Genomic DNA, 15,323 nt, shown 5'->3' with positions numbered 1-15,323 from the left:
CCTTAGAAGAAAGTACAGAAGTAAATCTGCATGACCTTGGACTCAGCAATGGTTTCTTGGATAAGAAACCAAAAGCTCAACTGAAAAAGAAAAATTAGATAAACTTCTATATCAAAATTAGTATGGTGGTGCACACCTGTAATCCCAATAACTTGGGAGACTGAGACAGGAGGATCACAAGGTCAAGATCAGCCTGAGCAATTTAGCAAGGTTCTAAACAACTTGGTGAGACCCTGTCTCAAAATAAAAAATAAAAAGGACTGGAGATTTGGCTCAGTGATAAAGCACCTCTGAGTTCAATACCCAGTACCAAACAACAACAACAAAAAGAAATCAACCAACAAACAAAAAAAAAACTTTTGTGTTTCAAATGATATTATCAAAAAAGTAAAAGGACAATTTACATAGTAGAAAAAAAGTTTGCAAATCAAGTTATCTTTTTTTTTTTTTGCGGTGCAGGGGATTGAACCCAGGGCTGTGCTTGCAAGGCAAGCACTCTACCAACTGAGCTATATCTCTATCTCTAATCATGTTATCTTATAAATGACATATTCAGAATTCTAACAGTAACCAATTTAGGAAAATATGCTCAACATTATCAGTCATGAGATGAATGCAAACATCACAGTGAGATATCACTTTATACCACTAGGATGACCAGAATGAAAAAGACAGAAAATAATAAGTATGAGTGAAGATCTGAGAAATTAGAACTCTATTTCTTATCTGGCAAGAAAGATACCATGATCACCAAGAAATCAGAACCCTCATACCTTGCTGGTAGGAAGGTAAAATGGTACAGCCGCCAGTTTGAAAACAGTTTGGCAGTTCCACAAATTATTATTATTATTATTTTTTTGCGGTGCTGGGGATTGCCACAAAATTTTAAAAATTAGCGTTACCACATGACCTAACAATTCTACCCCTAAGTATATACGCAAAAGAAATGAAAACCTATTGACACAGAAAACTTGAACGTGAGTGTTCATAGTAACCTTATTCATAATAGCCAAAAAGTAGAAACTCCAAATGCTCATTAACTGATTAACAGATAAACAAAACAGTCTATCAGTGGGCTATTATTCGACCATAAAAATGAATGTGACAACATGGATGACCCTTGAGAACATTATGTAAAGTGAAAGAAACCAGTACACATATTGTATGACTCATGAGATACCCATAAACTGTTCATATAAATAGGCAAATCCAGAGACAGAAAGTAGATTAGTGCTTTCTAGGAGTTGTGAAAAGGAAAATGAATATCTGATAATGGGTACAGTGTTTCTTTCTGAACTTTCTGAAAATATTAAAAAAAAAAAAATCCAATCCCAATGACTTGGGAGGCGGAGGCAGGAGAAATGCCAAGTTTGATAGCAGCCTCAGCAACTTAGTAAGGCCCTGTCTCAAAAAATAAAAAGGACTGAGTATGAGGTTCTGTGGTTAAGCGCCCCTGGGTTCAAACCCCAATACTGGAAAAAAGAATAAAGAATAAAAAGAGAGAGAAATTGATGATAGTATACTCACAGAAGTATTCATGAAGAACTAATGAATTATACTTTTGTATTTTTTAATTTTTTTTATTTAGAGACAGGGTCTCACTGAGTTGCTTAGGGCCTTGTTAAGTTGCTGAGGCTGGCTTTGAACTCCTGATCCTTCTGCCTCAGCCTCCTGAGCAGCTGGGATTACAGGCATGTGCCACTGTGCCCAGCATGAATTGTACATTTTATATATATATAAATTGTATAAAAGGGTTAATTTTATAGTATACAAATTATCTCAATAAAATTATCAATTTTAAAAAAGAGATAAAGTGAATTTTTTTAAAAAGTGGTAGACAAAGAAGATTAACAAAGACATATCTATACTCACAGATCCTGAAAAAGAAAACAAAAACAATAATACAGAAGAAATACCAAAAATAATTCTTCTGGCCAGGCCTGGGGGCATGCACCTGTAGTCCAAGTTACTCAGGAGTCTAAGATAGGGCTGATGATTTGATCTCAGGAGGTTGAGGCAAGCCTAGACAACATAGCAAGACCCTGTCTCTCATAAGAAAATAAAAGGGGACTTGAGATGTAGCTCAGTGGTAGAGCACATGCTCATCTCATGACCCTGGGTTTGATCCCTAGCACAGCAAAAACAACCAACCCCTGCCACACACATACAAATGATCCCGCAACCTCCACCCTTGTGTTCTCCCACAAAAAACCTCTCCTCTGACTACATATGGATTGACTGTGTATGTGTGTGCACACTGAAGACTGAACCCAGGGGTGCTCTACCACTGAGGTATAACTCCAGCCCTTTTTATTTCAGGACATGGTCTCCCTGAGTTGCCCAAGTTGGCCTCAAACTTGTGTTGCTCCCACCTCAGCCTTCTAAGTAGCTGGGGTTAGAGGTGTGTGCCACTGGGCTCAGTGAAACTAAACAGTGAAAGGGTACTCGGTGTATTTAGGAAATTTGACCAAAGGGAAAAAAAATCATTTCAATCATTTCATAACCCAGGATTTTTAAAAAGACCAAGTTACAAGTAAGGAAAACAAAATCAGCTTGTCAGACTTTTTGACAATGCTCTTTGCCAGGAGACAATAGACTAACATAGTTAAACATACTCAGAGAAAATGTCATGAATCCCATATAATCAAACTACTCTTCATAACAATATACTCATGAATATGATAATACTGTGTCCTTGAGCATCTTCTGAGATCCATGACTGAACAGACATCGACATGAGGACTGGTAGGTAAAGTAAATCACAAATGTAAGCTTCCCTTTATGGACATATAAACAATCTACAATTATAATGATATAAATGATATCACAAGAATGCAAAATCTTAAGACTATGAGAAACCCAAATGGATAACCAACTTGTTTCTTCTTCAAGAATAAAACATCAGGAAGAAGGAGAGCCTATTTTAAGAGAGGGGCTTAAATGAGCTGGACATGGTGGCAGACTCCTGTGAACCCAGGTAGTGAGGAGGCAGATGGGGAATCAAAAGCTTGAAGACATCCTGGCAACTTAGCAAAATAATGAATAAAGAAAGGGCTTTGGGTGAACTGGGTGCAGTTGTACACACTTATAATCCCCGTGAGTCAGGATGTTGAGGCCAGAGGATTGCAAATTCAAAGACTGCCTCAGCAACTTAGCAGACAAGACTCTGTCTCAAAATTAAAAATAAAAAGGGCTGGGGATGTAACTCAGGGGTAAAGCACCTCTAAGTTCAATACCTAGTACTGAAAACAAAAACAAAAATTCAAACATTGGCCATTTGTTAAAGTTATAAAATTACCACTGTTCATTTTAAGGGATATAGCAATAACAACATGGTAATTTTTAAAAAAGAAAACTGTCTTTTTGCAATAAATACTGAATATTTATAGAGAAAATTATATTGTAGGTTTTTAAAACTTTTTTATTAGTTGTTGATGAATCTTTATTTATTTATTTGTATATGGTGCTGAGAATTGAATCCAGTGCCTCACACATGCTAGGCAAGCGCTCTACCATTGAGCCACAATCTCAGCCCCTATTTTGCAGGTTTTTAAAAAAATAATTCATAAGCGTGGAGGGATAGAGGGAGTAGGTGTGGGTATAGATAAGACTCATCACATGTTGATAATTGTAGAAATTAGGTGATGGGTACAGTGGCTTTATTATATTATTCCTCACGTTCTTGCATCTATTTGGGATTTTCCATGATAAAAAGCTTTAAACTGAGTTAAAATTTTTTTCAGATATGTTAGTGTCAACATCATGATCATCTCAGAAGCCCAAATTATTTATTTTTAATTAAAAATCTTTTTTTCTTTTTGGAGGGGGGGTTACTGGGGATTGAACTCAGGGATACTCAAACACTGAGCCACATCCCCACCCTACTTTGTATTTTTGATTTAGAGACAGGGTATTCCTGAGTTGCTTAGCACCTCGCTTTTGCTGAAGTTGTCTTTGAACTTGCAATCTTCCTGCCTCAGTCTCCCAAGCCGCTGGGATTACCATCATGTGCCACTGTGTCCAGCTAATAAAAACTTTTTAAACAAAATTTAAAACTAAACCAAACACAGAGATTAAGAGGTTCTTTTTCTTTTTAAGATCACTGTTATGGGGCTAGGGATATATAGCTCAGTAGCAGAACACCTGATTAGTAAGCACTAGGGCTGGGGATGTGGATTTGATCTTCGGTACTGGGGGAAAAAAAAACACTGTTTACCTGCTTTCTCCCTGACAATCATGCCAAATGAAATCCCACTCTGAAGTAATGGTTTTTAACTTAGGATGTATATCACAGTCATCTGCAGAGCTCCTTAAATATGTAGAGTCCCACTCCAGATGCATTTCATTGGTATTTTTGGTGTTGTTCCACTAGTGATTTGATGTACACCAATAATTAAAAACTACTGTGCTAAAGTTTCTGACTCCTGAGGTGATGGTATTCATCTTCAGGAACATCCTATTTTCAAGCAATTCTATGGTCTTTCATCAAAAACTTTAAAACAAATTATTTACGATCATGCTTATATGCTTGGCTCTATAAAAATCTGTATGGGGAATTTGGTGTAGCTAGCTCGGTGGTAGCACACTTACCTAGAATGCATGAGGCCCTAGGTTTGATCCCTCGCAAAAGAAAGAAAAAGAGACAAAGATTCAACAAGCACTTCACAAAATGACCAATAAACTCAGGGAAGGGTGCTTTACTTCATTAGTGTGACAGTAACACAAACCACCACTCAATGCAACTATGCCCACTGGAATGGTTAAAATGAAAGAAAATTCCAAGTGTAGTCAAGAATCTTGCTACTGGTGGATTATGACTGGTAAAACCACTTTGGCACTTCATGGCAGCTATTTAAAACTTAAAGTATGCCTATACTGTGACCAAGTAATTCCACTTTTAGGTGTATGCCCAATAAAAATGACTGTTTATGTCCACTGAAAGATAACGAGTATGCTCATGGCATAACTGTTTATAACAGCCCCAAACTGAAATTAACATAAATACCATCAGCAGAATAAATAAATTATATTTATATAATGGAATAGAGCAAAGAGAATGAACAATCTACAATTATACTAACAATATTACTCTCAAAAACAATCTTTAGCAAGAGAAGCCAGAGACAAGTGTGTACATACTAATTTTTATAAAATATAAAAAACTATACAAAAATTAGGTAAAACTTATTTGTGATAAAAGAAGATTGCTAAATATCTCAGGAAATGGTTAGATCAAATATTTTACATATTGAGTAGACAATTATGCAGAGACAAAAGAAAGAGGCATTATACTTGGGTAAGGACATCGCAAATTAAAATCCCAAAAGAATCATTTAAAATGTACTATTTTTTTTCTTACACTTAAAGGACTTCTGCATAAATTATACAGAAGCAGCAGGGAAAGGTTGAAAAGGAACCTGCCCTCTCATCTCAGGTCTGCCAGTAACTAGCTTCAAGGCTTTAGGAAAAATCACTACCCCATTCTAAGTCCCCATTCCTTACTTATAAAACAAAGGCTTTGTATCTGTGGTTCTGAAGCTTGATTTTAATTGTAAACACCTAGGTCTGCTGTTACCTAGGTCTTCTCCTGGTTTAACTGGTCTGGGATGCAAGATGAGCACTGAAAGGTCTAAAGATTGCTCAGGTGATTCTAATGTGTGATTAAGACTGAGAACCACTGAACTAGATAATGTCTATAGGTCTCTGAAGCTCTAAAATTCTCACACATAAACGATTTGCAAAACATATTTGCCAAAAGAATGAATCAAAACAAAGAGCTTCTTTGAATGACAGACAGCATTTAAATAGGCAAAAATAGCTCATCCTGGTTCAGTGGTGAGAATAACTATTGTCTGGTCAATGGACAAATCATATTCTTTTATAAGCTCAAGTTATATGAGAGTTTAAAGAGTGTCCCCCTAAAATTCATTCCTACCTGGTACCTGCAAATGTTACCTTATTTGGAAATAGGGTCTTAGATGTAATCAAGTTAAGATGAAGTCATGCTGCATAAGGGTGGAGCCTACATCTAGCATGACTGGTGTCCTTAAGAGAACAGTTTAGACACACACAGAGGTACAGCAAGACAAATAGGTAGAATAATATTTGATGACAGAGGCAGAGACCAGAGTAATGCAGTTGCAAGTCAAGGAATATCAAGGAAAGAAGCATGGAACAGATTCTCTCAGAACAACCAAAAGTAATCAGCCTGTCAACACCTTTGTTTTGGAATTCTAGTCTCTTAAACTGTACAGAAATCATTTCTGTTGTTTCAAGTCACCCACATGATAATTTGTTATAGCAGCAACAGAAAACTAATGAAGATAATTTTCCAGAGCTGGGATAACTGGAGAATTCTAGATTAATAACAAAGAGAGCCTCTATAGTAAATATTTGAAGATAACAGTGAGGTGATCCCTAGAAGTGGTAAATAAATATGTCCTTAACTTGGATCAGAAGAGAGAAAGATTCCCTTTAAGAGAAATTATTCTAAGTTCAGAAATAACTTCTTATATAACCCAACTGAAGACAAACTTTTTGAGGAAGATGTCTGTTAAAAGCCTAGAAATACAAAGCAGAGTCTTACAAGGAAAATGAGGACAGTACCTATTTTAGCATTGTCCAGGAGCAGAGTCTCAGAATTACTACCCCATGGTAAGGCTATCTCTATTTAAAGATGAGTGAATCAAGCTATCTTAGCTTGATGCCACTGAATATTCAAATTATAAAACTTCTTTTGTTCTAATTCCTGGCTCACCAAGCAATCTTCTGATTATAATTTGGCTTCCCATGTGGGTTGTCTACAGGGAAACAATGAGCTGGTCAAGCCAGCAGGAGTATCTGGTCCTTCTGGCAGTTAGGTTTCTCACTATAAATTAATAAATTGATATTCTCCAATGTATCAGTGTCTTAGGAGCCTGTTAGCTCCATTCAGCACTCCTTTGTCTAATCAACTCTAGTAGGCTGAATATGCAAAGGAAAGGCTCAACACTGGCCAGTGGCAAGTTACTGAGGCAAAGGCTGCAGGCAGGTCTGGGTCAGCCTTCCCCAAGAAATACCTCAACTTGACAGCGTTTTTTCATTTTAACTACTCTATTATGTGCATAGTTGTTTTTAACCCTGTTGTAATGCTAATGCTATCTGAAAGTTAAATAGATAAGCTGTTGAAATAAAGAGGACCTTTCAGACATCAGGGATTGTGAAAATTTTCAAGGTATGTATGGATTATAAAAGTCTGAATCTACTTTATGAAATGACCACCCTAACAATCTTAACTTTGTCACCTCATGGAAATATGGTTCTGATAAATGTTTATTCTAAAGCAAGAACATATTGTGCATACATTAAAACATCCTGCCGTTCAAGTAAACAATTCGTGTATTTTAAAAGTAACCTGTAATAACTATGGTTGAAGGTGACAGAACTTCAACTAATTTACCAGGTATCCCTAATCAAGCTCTTCCACAATCCTTGGGTTACTCTGAAGAAGCTTTCACTGCTCATTTGTTCTCCCTACAATTTTTTAGAACTGTCAAAGTGCTTCTGCTGTGAACTTCCAAATTTGGTATTTTGAAGTGGTAACAGTGTTTACCAAATGTATTAGAAGCAATCCTTGATTGGCTTAAACATCACCAATATGTTGAAGAATCTATTTTTGTCTGTCTTCTATTCTAAAAATAGATGGATTTGATAAAGTAATACAAATAATTTGATGAACCACTATTTGACTGAATTATAAATTCACTGACAGGCAAACATTAGAAACTGGTGCAGAAGTAGATTAAACTAAATTTGAGGGAGTGTCAAAGTGGGATTTCCACAGATTTTTAGAGGACTTATAAAATGAGAAGGAATCCTGTTTTGCTATTGGGGCAGAGCTGGCCCTTAAAGGACACAGTAATATCTAATGATTAATTCCTCTACCTTATGGGAACTCAATTCCAAGAATAAGAAAGTACTTTTTAAAAGGAAAGGCAGAGGAGCAAAAATGTTTAAAGTAGGTTAAATTTATAAATGTGAAGAACTGGTTTAAAAAGCTTAAAGTGGATTTTTTTTTAAATCCCCAGTAGAATTAGGGATTGAACCCACCACTTAGCTATATCCCCAGTCTTTTTATTATTTATTTTGCTAAGTTGCCCAGGCTGGTCTTGAACTTGTAATTCTCTGCCTCAGTCTCCTGAGTGGCACCACTTTTGGTCCAGCTGGAAAAATGTTTTTTAAAGGCGATTTTAAAACATGGCTTATTACACATTACCATTCATGACCTATTAACATTGTCTATTATTCATTATTACAGTACAGGGGCTCCTTCCAGTTTTTCAGTAGGGCAGAAACAAATACCAGCAATAATTAAAGTAGGGAGTATAAATTCAAAATCAAAAATCACAACTCTGGGAGCCACAGTATGGCCATAAAAACATCTACTTAGCATATTGTTGCTACTTGAATTTAAGTGCAGAAAAGTTAGAATAACAACTAATTTTTCTGATAACATTTCAGATGGTAGTTGGACACTCAAAAAAAACACCCTATTCTATGCTGACCCATCCTTTGGCCACTAACGTTAGAAGGATGTTGGGGCAGGGGAGTGGCGTATATCACAATTGAACAAATAAAGGAAGGAACAATGTATAGTTTAATTAGCAAGGAAAGAGAGTCTATGACCCTTATTCAAAATCCATGTCTATGTTGAAATATAGTAAAATACCAGCCACCCATCAACTAGCTATGTAGTAGTACCACAAAACCAAATATCAACCAGTCTGCTATCACAGATAAGTTCTGTTCTTGATTAGGCAAGATGAACTCTTCATTTTCAAATCCTGTTGTTAATGTATATAAAGGTGGAAACCTCAAATTTAAAGCCAAAAGGAGACTAGCAAACTGAAGCCTCAAGATTTAAAAAATCAACCACTAATCTACAAATTGATAAAAGTTTCTTTTCAACTACCAAAAGAGGATGCTGGCTAAAACCTAACAAAGACATAATGTCTCCTGTGACTACACACAGGACTACTAAGGTAAAAGCACATCCAGAAATCTAGCCACTTACATGGTCGTTGAAGCTTAAAGCTTACAGAGAAATAATTAGCTTCATCTTTCTAATTCTGTTTCTTGCTTTGGTTTTACTAGCTAGATTATGCATTTATTTGCTAATGGTTGTAATAATCTTCTTCTTCTACTTCTTCCCAACTGTATACATTCAAGAACCTTCCAAGAAAGAAACAAATGGTTTATTGAATGCACTTACGCTCTAATCTTCATAAAGAGGAAAAAGGAACTGAACACTGGTGCCTACTACATGCTATATACCATGTTAGGCACTTTTCTAGATGCTTCCTTATTTAGTTAAGATAAGTGCTAGCCAGGCTTGGTGGTGCATGCCTATAATACAAGTGGCAGGAAGATCATGAGTTCAAAGCCAGCCTCAGCATCTTAGCAAGGCCCTAAGCAACTCAGGAAGACCCTGTCTCTAAATAAAATATAAAAAAGGAATCAGGTGAGGGGGTGCATGCCTATAATCCCAATGGCTCAGGAGGATGAGGCAGGAGGATTGCCAGTTCAAAGCAAGCCTCCGCAACTTAGGGAGGTCCTAAGCAACTCAGCAAGACCCTGTCTCTAAATATAATACAATAAAGGGCTGGGGGACGTGGCTACCAGGGTTCAATCCCCAGTACCACCTCCCAGCAACAACAAAAAAAAGGTAAGTACTATTTTTATTTCTGTTAATGTCAAACCTGGAAATTTTCAATTTTAAAAGGCAAGTTTTGAGAGGTAGAGAAGCAGAGTTTTCTAACTCATTTCATATTAGATTGAAAGCATGCACCAAGACAGAGTGAACAGTGAGTTCATCCCAGATTTCTAAGGCAGCACTCAATAAATAAACAGGAGTTCACTGTAATAGTGAAGGACATTCTTTTAAGGCCACTAGGTTTCCTCAAAGAAACTGAAGAACAAAAGAAGGATTCTAAACTATCTCATGATGAACTACTCAAAAAGTCAACATTTAGGATAAGGTAGATGGACAGAAAAAATAAAGCATAAAAAAATTTAAGTTTAAGCAGAATCTGTTATGTGGAGTATGCAGTTTTGTCACCAATAATGCAATACTGCATCAAAGTTAAGGTGCTTTAATTATAAAATGGGATTAAATGAAACTACAAAATGCCTATCATAGCAGGCAATGTTCCCATATAAATTTGTCTTAAGACTTTTAACCAGGCAGGGCAAAGTCATACTTATTGGAATTGCTTATGGATCAGAAAGCATTTTATTACATAAACACATGTTTCAAATAAATGATGTTTACTAAGACCAAGGCAAATCATTATAGAATGACAACAACAACAAAGGATCCATACCTTTTCACAATGCTTTCTTAAGAAAGATTAAGGTTTATTACGTATAGCGTTGGGCCTATGAATCCATTTCTGTCTTTTCTCTACTTCCTATCAGCTCTGTGAACCACTGTAGCTCTGAATAAGCTTCTAAGTCCTCCAAAGAGCAAATGTATGGCTTTTGTGCTGGGTTGAATGACAACTATATGAGGTACCATGAGAGATACCCAAAGGTTTTTTCCCCATTTCAGTTCATGGTAAACAGTTCTGTGCTTGAAAAGCCTAACTTTGCAGTATATTTGCCAGCATACTTTTAAGAAAACGACATCATCACTCATGCTCTATGTAACTTCTTATCAACTATGATTTATTTGTAAACAATTCTAAGTTATTTAAAACCTTTCCATCTTTCCTATGTAGTATTAGAGCACCACCTTGTGTCAGAAATCTGACCAAATGAGCAGATATATCTATATTTTAGATACCTTAGTTGTCCAAAGTTTTACTGTCCAGTCAAATGATGAAGTGACAAAAAGATGTGAGAAGTCTACTGCTCCAACAGCTGCATGGCAATGGATGCCAGTGATTGGTCCTTGATGTCCCTCAAACATCTCACTGATTCCAGCTTTGCTATTTCATAAAAGTAAAAATGTTAGGGAAGTCTTAAGCAGTCCACTCACAAACACATTTTGTGATGGGTTTATATATCAGACTTAATTTCTACAAACTTAACTCTCTGCTCATAACGCATCAGAATAACTTATGTTGAGTGTTATTTTGTCCAGATTTGATAATACTACTAAAGCAGTAAGTACATTTTGGAACCATAAACCCCATACTGTTGACAAGAGAATTCAAAAGTATAATATCTGAGGTGGCAGGATTGAGACAAAGGAATACTACATGTAAGAGAGCCGATCTGGACTACTTTTAAATCACAAGGTTTGAAGTAAGGGTGATCTGTATTTGAGATGAAATCCAGACAATCTTTTTTAAGGAAGAAATTGATAAAGGTACAGCTAGACAATTTCAAAACAGATTGAACAGCAGGAAAAGTACTAGTCAATTTAAAGTGTGTACGTGACATTACTGTATGATTATCAGGAGGACTGAACTAAAGCACAAAGTCCAAATCAATAAAAAATGGGAAAACAGCTGAAAATCTTATTTAAAAATTTGAAGGCCAGTATGTGGCATGTGCATATTGTATTTGTAATCACAGAATTTCTTCCCTACCACTAACTTCTTTAAGTTAACAAATGCACACAAAAAACACAATCCACAAAATCCAGAATACATCATGAATTGAAAATACTTCTAAAAAAGTTAACTTTTAAGTTTATATGCCTGAATTCAATCTGTCACAAATAATGGGTAGTTCTAGGACTAATTTCTACTTAAATAAGGGACAACTTGTTTCAATGGAATTATTCAAGGGGGGATTTTAAATAAGTGCAAATTCCAGTTTATGTTTACCTGCCGTGGCGGCATGCTGTATAAACAGAACCTTCTTCACTCCCAACAACAAAGTTGTTGACATCTCCAACAGGGAAAGACATAGATGTCACAGCTACTGCCTTTGACTGTTTGTGAACCAACTCCATGCTATCCTACATAGGGAGAAAAAAAAGGGGGGGGGAAGAAAAATTATTTTATAAACTTTCAATTTTACATTTTCAAAGAAAAACTTCTAGTTTTAAACAATTTTAAGGCATTTTTTTAATATACTACTTATGTAGTAAGTTATTTGGAAATACTTCAGTAATGTACATTAAGTTTGTATGATTATGTATTAATAATAATAATAACAACAATGAATGAAAAAAGAGGGGCTACTATGTTGATATATGAATCTTCTGCTCTATTCCCATAACTACAGCCTTAATTGAGACGGTCAATACTTCTCATCTGAATAATTGAGATGTCTTCTGAGCCTTCTACTTCTCTGATCTAGCCTCTGTGCTTGCTATTGAAATACTTTGCCTAAATTTCATATTTGTGTAATTTCTTTGATCACAATTCATCCAGTAGCCCCTGTGTGTACCTTCCTGAGAGACTCTTAAGAATCAGAAGCTCTGTACTGTCTGACACTTCCCTTTTTAGCTCATATTATTAATTTAGAATCAAAGCTATAATGAGATGAACTAACTTATTGAAGTGTATATTTTTCAGGCAAGATATTTTGAGCAAAAACTAGAAGATGAAATTACTCATATTACTAGTTTTCATTTACCTCTTTTGTTTCATTTATCACAATTCAGATTTAGGCAGCTTTTCATCCAATAACATTAAATTAGCAAGTTACCCAAATTTACCATTTTAATTTGTTACTCTAACTGGTGTGTCCTTTCTACCTAACTCTTTGGATTTTAGCTTATGTTTTACTTTTTTCTCTTATTCTCAGTATTAAGTGTCCACTTCTGTTTTTTAAGAACATTGTGTGTATATATGCATCACAGAATCTATTACTCAGTTATGATCATGAAATAATATTTTTGTCATTCAGTAAACTCCCTGTAAACTGGACAGATCTTCCTATCTGCAGCAATATGTTAGCAATCAGTATTTTTTGTTGAATGAATGAATGAATAAATGAAGTTTTGTTGTACCATCAAAAAAAAATATATTACTTATGTAAACCACAACTAAAGCAATCATGTTTGAAAATAAAAGATACACATAGCACAGTACTTTTAACACATGTTTAGATTTATAATCTGTTATTATATTATGAAAGTTTATGAAAAATGTATGTTGGGTATATACACAGTTAAGAAATAACAACATACCTCAAAATTTCAGTTTTGCAAGTTTAACCTACCTGTGGATGAGAAAGCATGTCCAGACTCCATGAACATATTTTTCCATCGGTGGAGATGCTGATCAGATTGTGAGCATTTTGTGTTCCAACAACATTTACACAATAGACAGGATGCTAGAGACATTAAAGAAAGTTTTCAGGGATTATTTTACTAAAAAAAGCAAAAATTTTAGCTTAATCAGAGGTATTCTGTTTTATATCAAAACAGTGTTGTAACTTGAGGTTATTTTTAATGTGCAGTTTGCTGCTATTCTATTGATTAACAAAAGGTTGTCTCAGAGGAGACATAAGTTCCTGATAAACAGATCTCCCAAAATAAAGAAAAAAGGCCTTTGTTCTTGATTGCTAACCGATAAGGAATACATATATCAAAGGAAACATTTTGAAACCACTCTGATAGACACTACTAAGTAGTTAATAGTGAAGGAGCATAGAAATCTAAGGGAAATAACCTTATTATACTTACTGTGTGTGCAGCAGCTGATAGTGGAGTTCTTTGCACTGGAGTTCTTTTATTGCTACGGTTATCCCAAAGCACAATTTGGCCTGAATATGTACCACCAACGACAAGATTTGGATGAAATTTTGCAAATGTAGCAGACATCACCGCTGACTAAAAGTAAGTGGGATTTTTATATTTAAGTGTTAAAAGTCTAATGAGTTATAAAATCAATTTATTATTCAAAATATTTCCCTCTGCATTGTAAGGTATTAGTAGCTATTGAGACAAATTCATTAAATATTTAGAATATTTTTTGCTTACAGTCAGATGTAATGATTGCCTACATAACTGTATTTTCAAAGCAATTTATCAAAAAAAGTAAAAAGTTATTTCATTTGATAACAGTATTAGAAAGATAAATGGCCTTGCAACTGACACATGACTATAATCTTACATAGTATATATAGTTTTAATTCAGGTTAAGTGTTTATTTAGGATTATGACATTATTAAAAGATTTTAACTTCACAACCAGAAAAGACTTGCAAATTCTGTCTGTTAAATCCACTTAAAAAATCTGCATCTGTTTCCTACTTGAACCACATGTTTCTACTTAAAACTATCTAGTTCCAACTCCACAGGCCATGTATAAGTAATTCAGTGGGCAAACCATCTAACTGTGTATTCAGTAAATAAGTTCCTGAGAAACTCCCTGTAGAAATAAATTTTATAAAAGATTCCTTATATGTGATCAATCACAAGAACAGAAAATCATAACTGCAAAGGGGTTTCAGTGTGATTAAACATTATAAGACATGTCAGAAAAGCTACAAAATCCAGATTATGTTGAACTGAGAAGTCAGTTTTCTGTTAACATCTGTTTGCAAACATAAAGTGGTTTAGTAAATGCCAATCCAATGAAATCATTATGTTGACAAGAACAGAAAAAAGGCACCTGTCTAAATTCATTAATGAATCTTTAAACTTGAGAAAAACTGCTGAAAGACCATCTTACCTGGCAGTGGAACACATACTCTGGAGTAGTTTTTTTGTATTTCATATTCCACACAAGGGCAACACCATCAGGTTCATGAGGAGCATCTTCATTGTTATTATAGGAAGCCACAAGTAACTCCGGATACTGCTCATAAGAATCAAGTGGAAAAGAAAGGGAATGCATGATAAGAACTATTTCTTGACTATCAGATTTTTCTGAAAATACAAATATTTAACACTTCATCAAGAAAGATGTCTTCTACTTACTTATCTTTATCAGATTATTCTGAAAGTACAAATAGCTAATATTTCACCAAGAAAGATGTCTCTAGAGTTATATTCATTTGGATATTAGTACAATTTCATTTATTGTTTGTTTTGGAGATGGGATCTTGTTAAGTTGCCCAGGTTGGCATTAAACTTGTGAGTCCTCCTGCCTCAGTCTCCAGATTAGTTGGAATTACAGGCACATGCTACGGTGCCTGCCATTAGTACAATTTTAAATTAGTACAGTTAATTATTTAAAATATTTTAACATTAAAACATTCAATTGAAGTATGTTTTTGCATTTCATACAAAGTATTTTGTGAGTAACTGAAATTAGTAAAACTAGGTTTTGGCATAGGGTTCTGAATTTCAAATATAAATAGTGTTTCCATTTCTTCTAAAATACTTAAGACAAAATGCATAGAACCATCATCCATTATTCAATTTTAAATGATACATAT

At 35.0% G+C, this 15,323-nt stretch overlaps 1 protein-coding gene across 3 annotated transcripts in view; it reads right to left on the bottom strand.

Annotated features, from left to right (window-relative positions):
- The window catches only part of DYNC1I2 (dynein cytoplasmic 1 intermediate chain 2), a 54,588-nt gene that overhangs the window by 5,219 nt on the left and 34,046 nt on the right, over positions 1–15,323 (bottom strand). For all 3 annotated transcript variants that reach the window (XM_079135024.1, XM_079135023.1, XM_079135025.1), the window contains 5 exons: positions 14,615–14,740; positions 13,625–13,771; positions 13,159–13,272; positions 11,814–11,947; positions 10,823–10,967 (listed from right to left, as the gene is read on the bottom strand). In XM_079135024.1, the coding sequence (XP_078991150.1) occupies positions 10,823–10,967; positions 11,814–11,947; positions 13,159–13,272; positions 13,625–13,771; positions 14,615–14,740 (666 nt within the window). The remainder of the gene's footprint in view (positions 1–10,822; positions 10,968–11,813; positions 11,948–13,158; positions 13,273–13,624; positions 13,772–14,614; positions 14,741–15,323) is intronic.

This window comes from Sciurus vulgaris (genome assembly GCF_902686455.1).
Source record: "Sciurus vulgaris genome assembly, chromosome: 3".
Classification (NCBI taxonomy): Eukaryota; Metazoa; Chordata; class Mammalia; order Rodentia; family Sciuridae; genus Sciurus; species Sciurus vulgaris.
The sequence above is the reverse complement of the archived record's forward strand: the minus strand, read 5'-3'. Positions and strand labels throughout refer to the sequence as shown.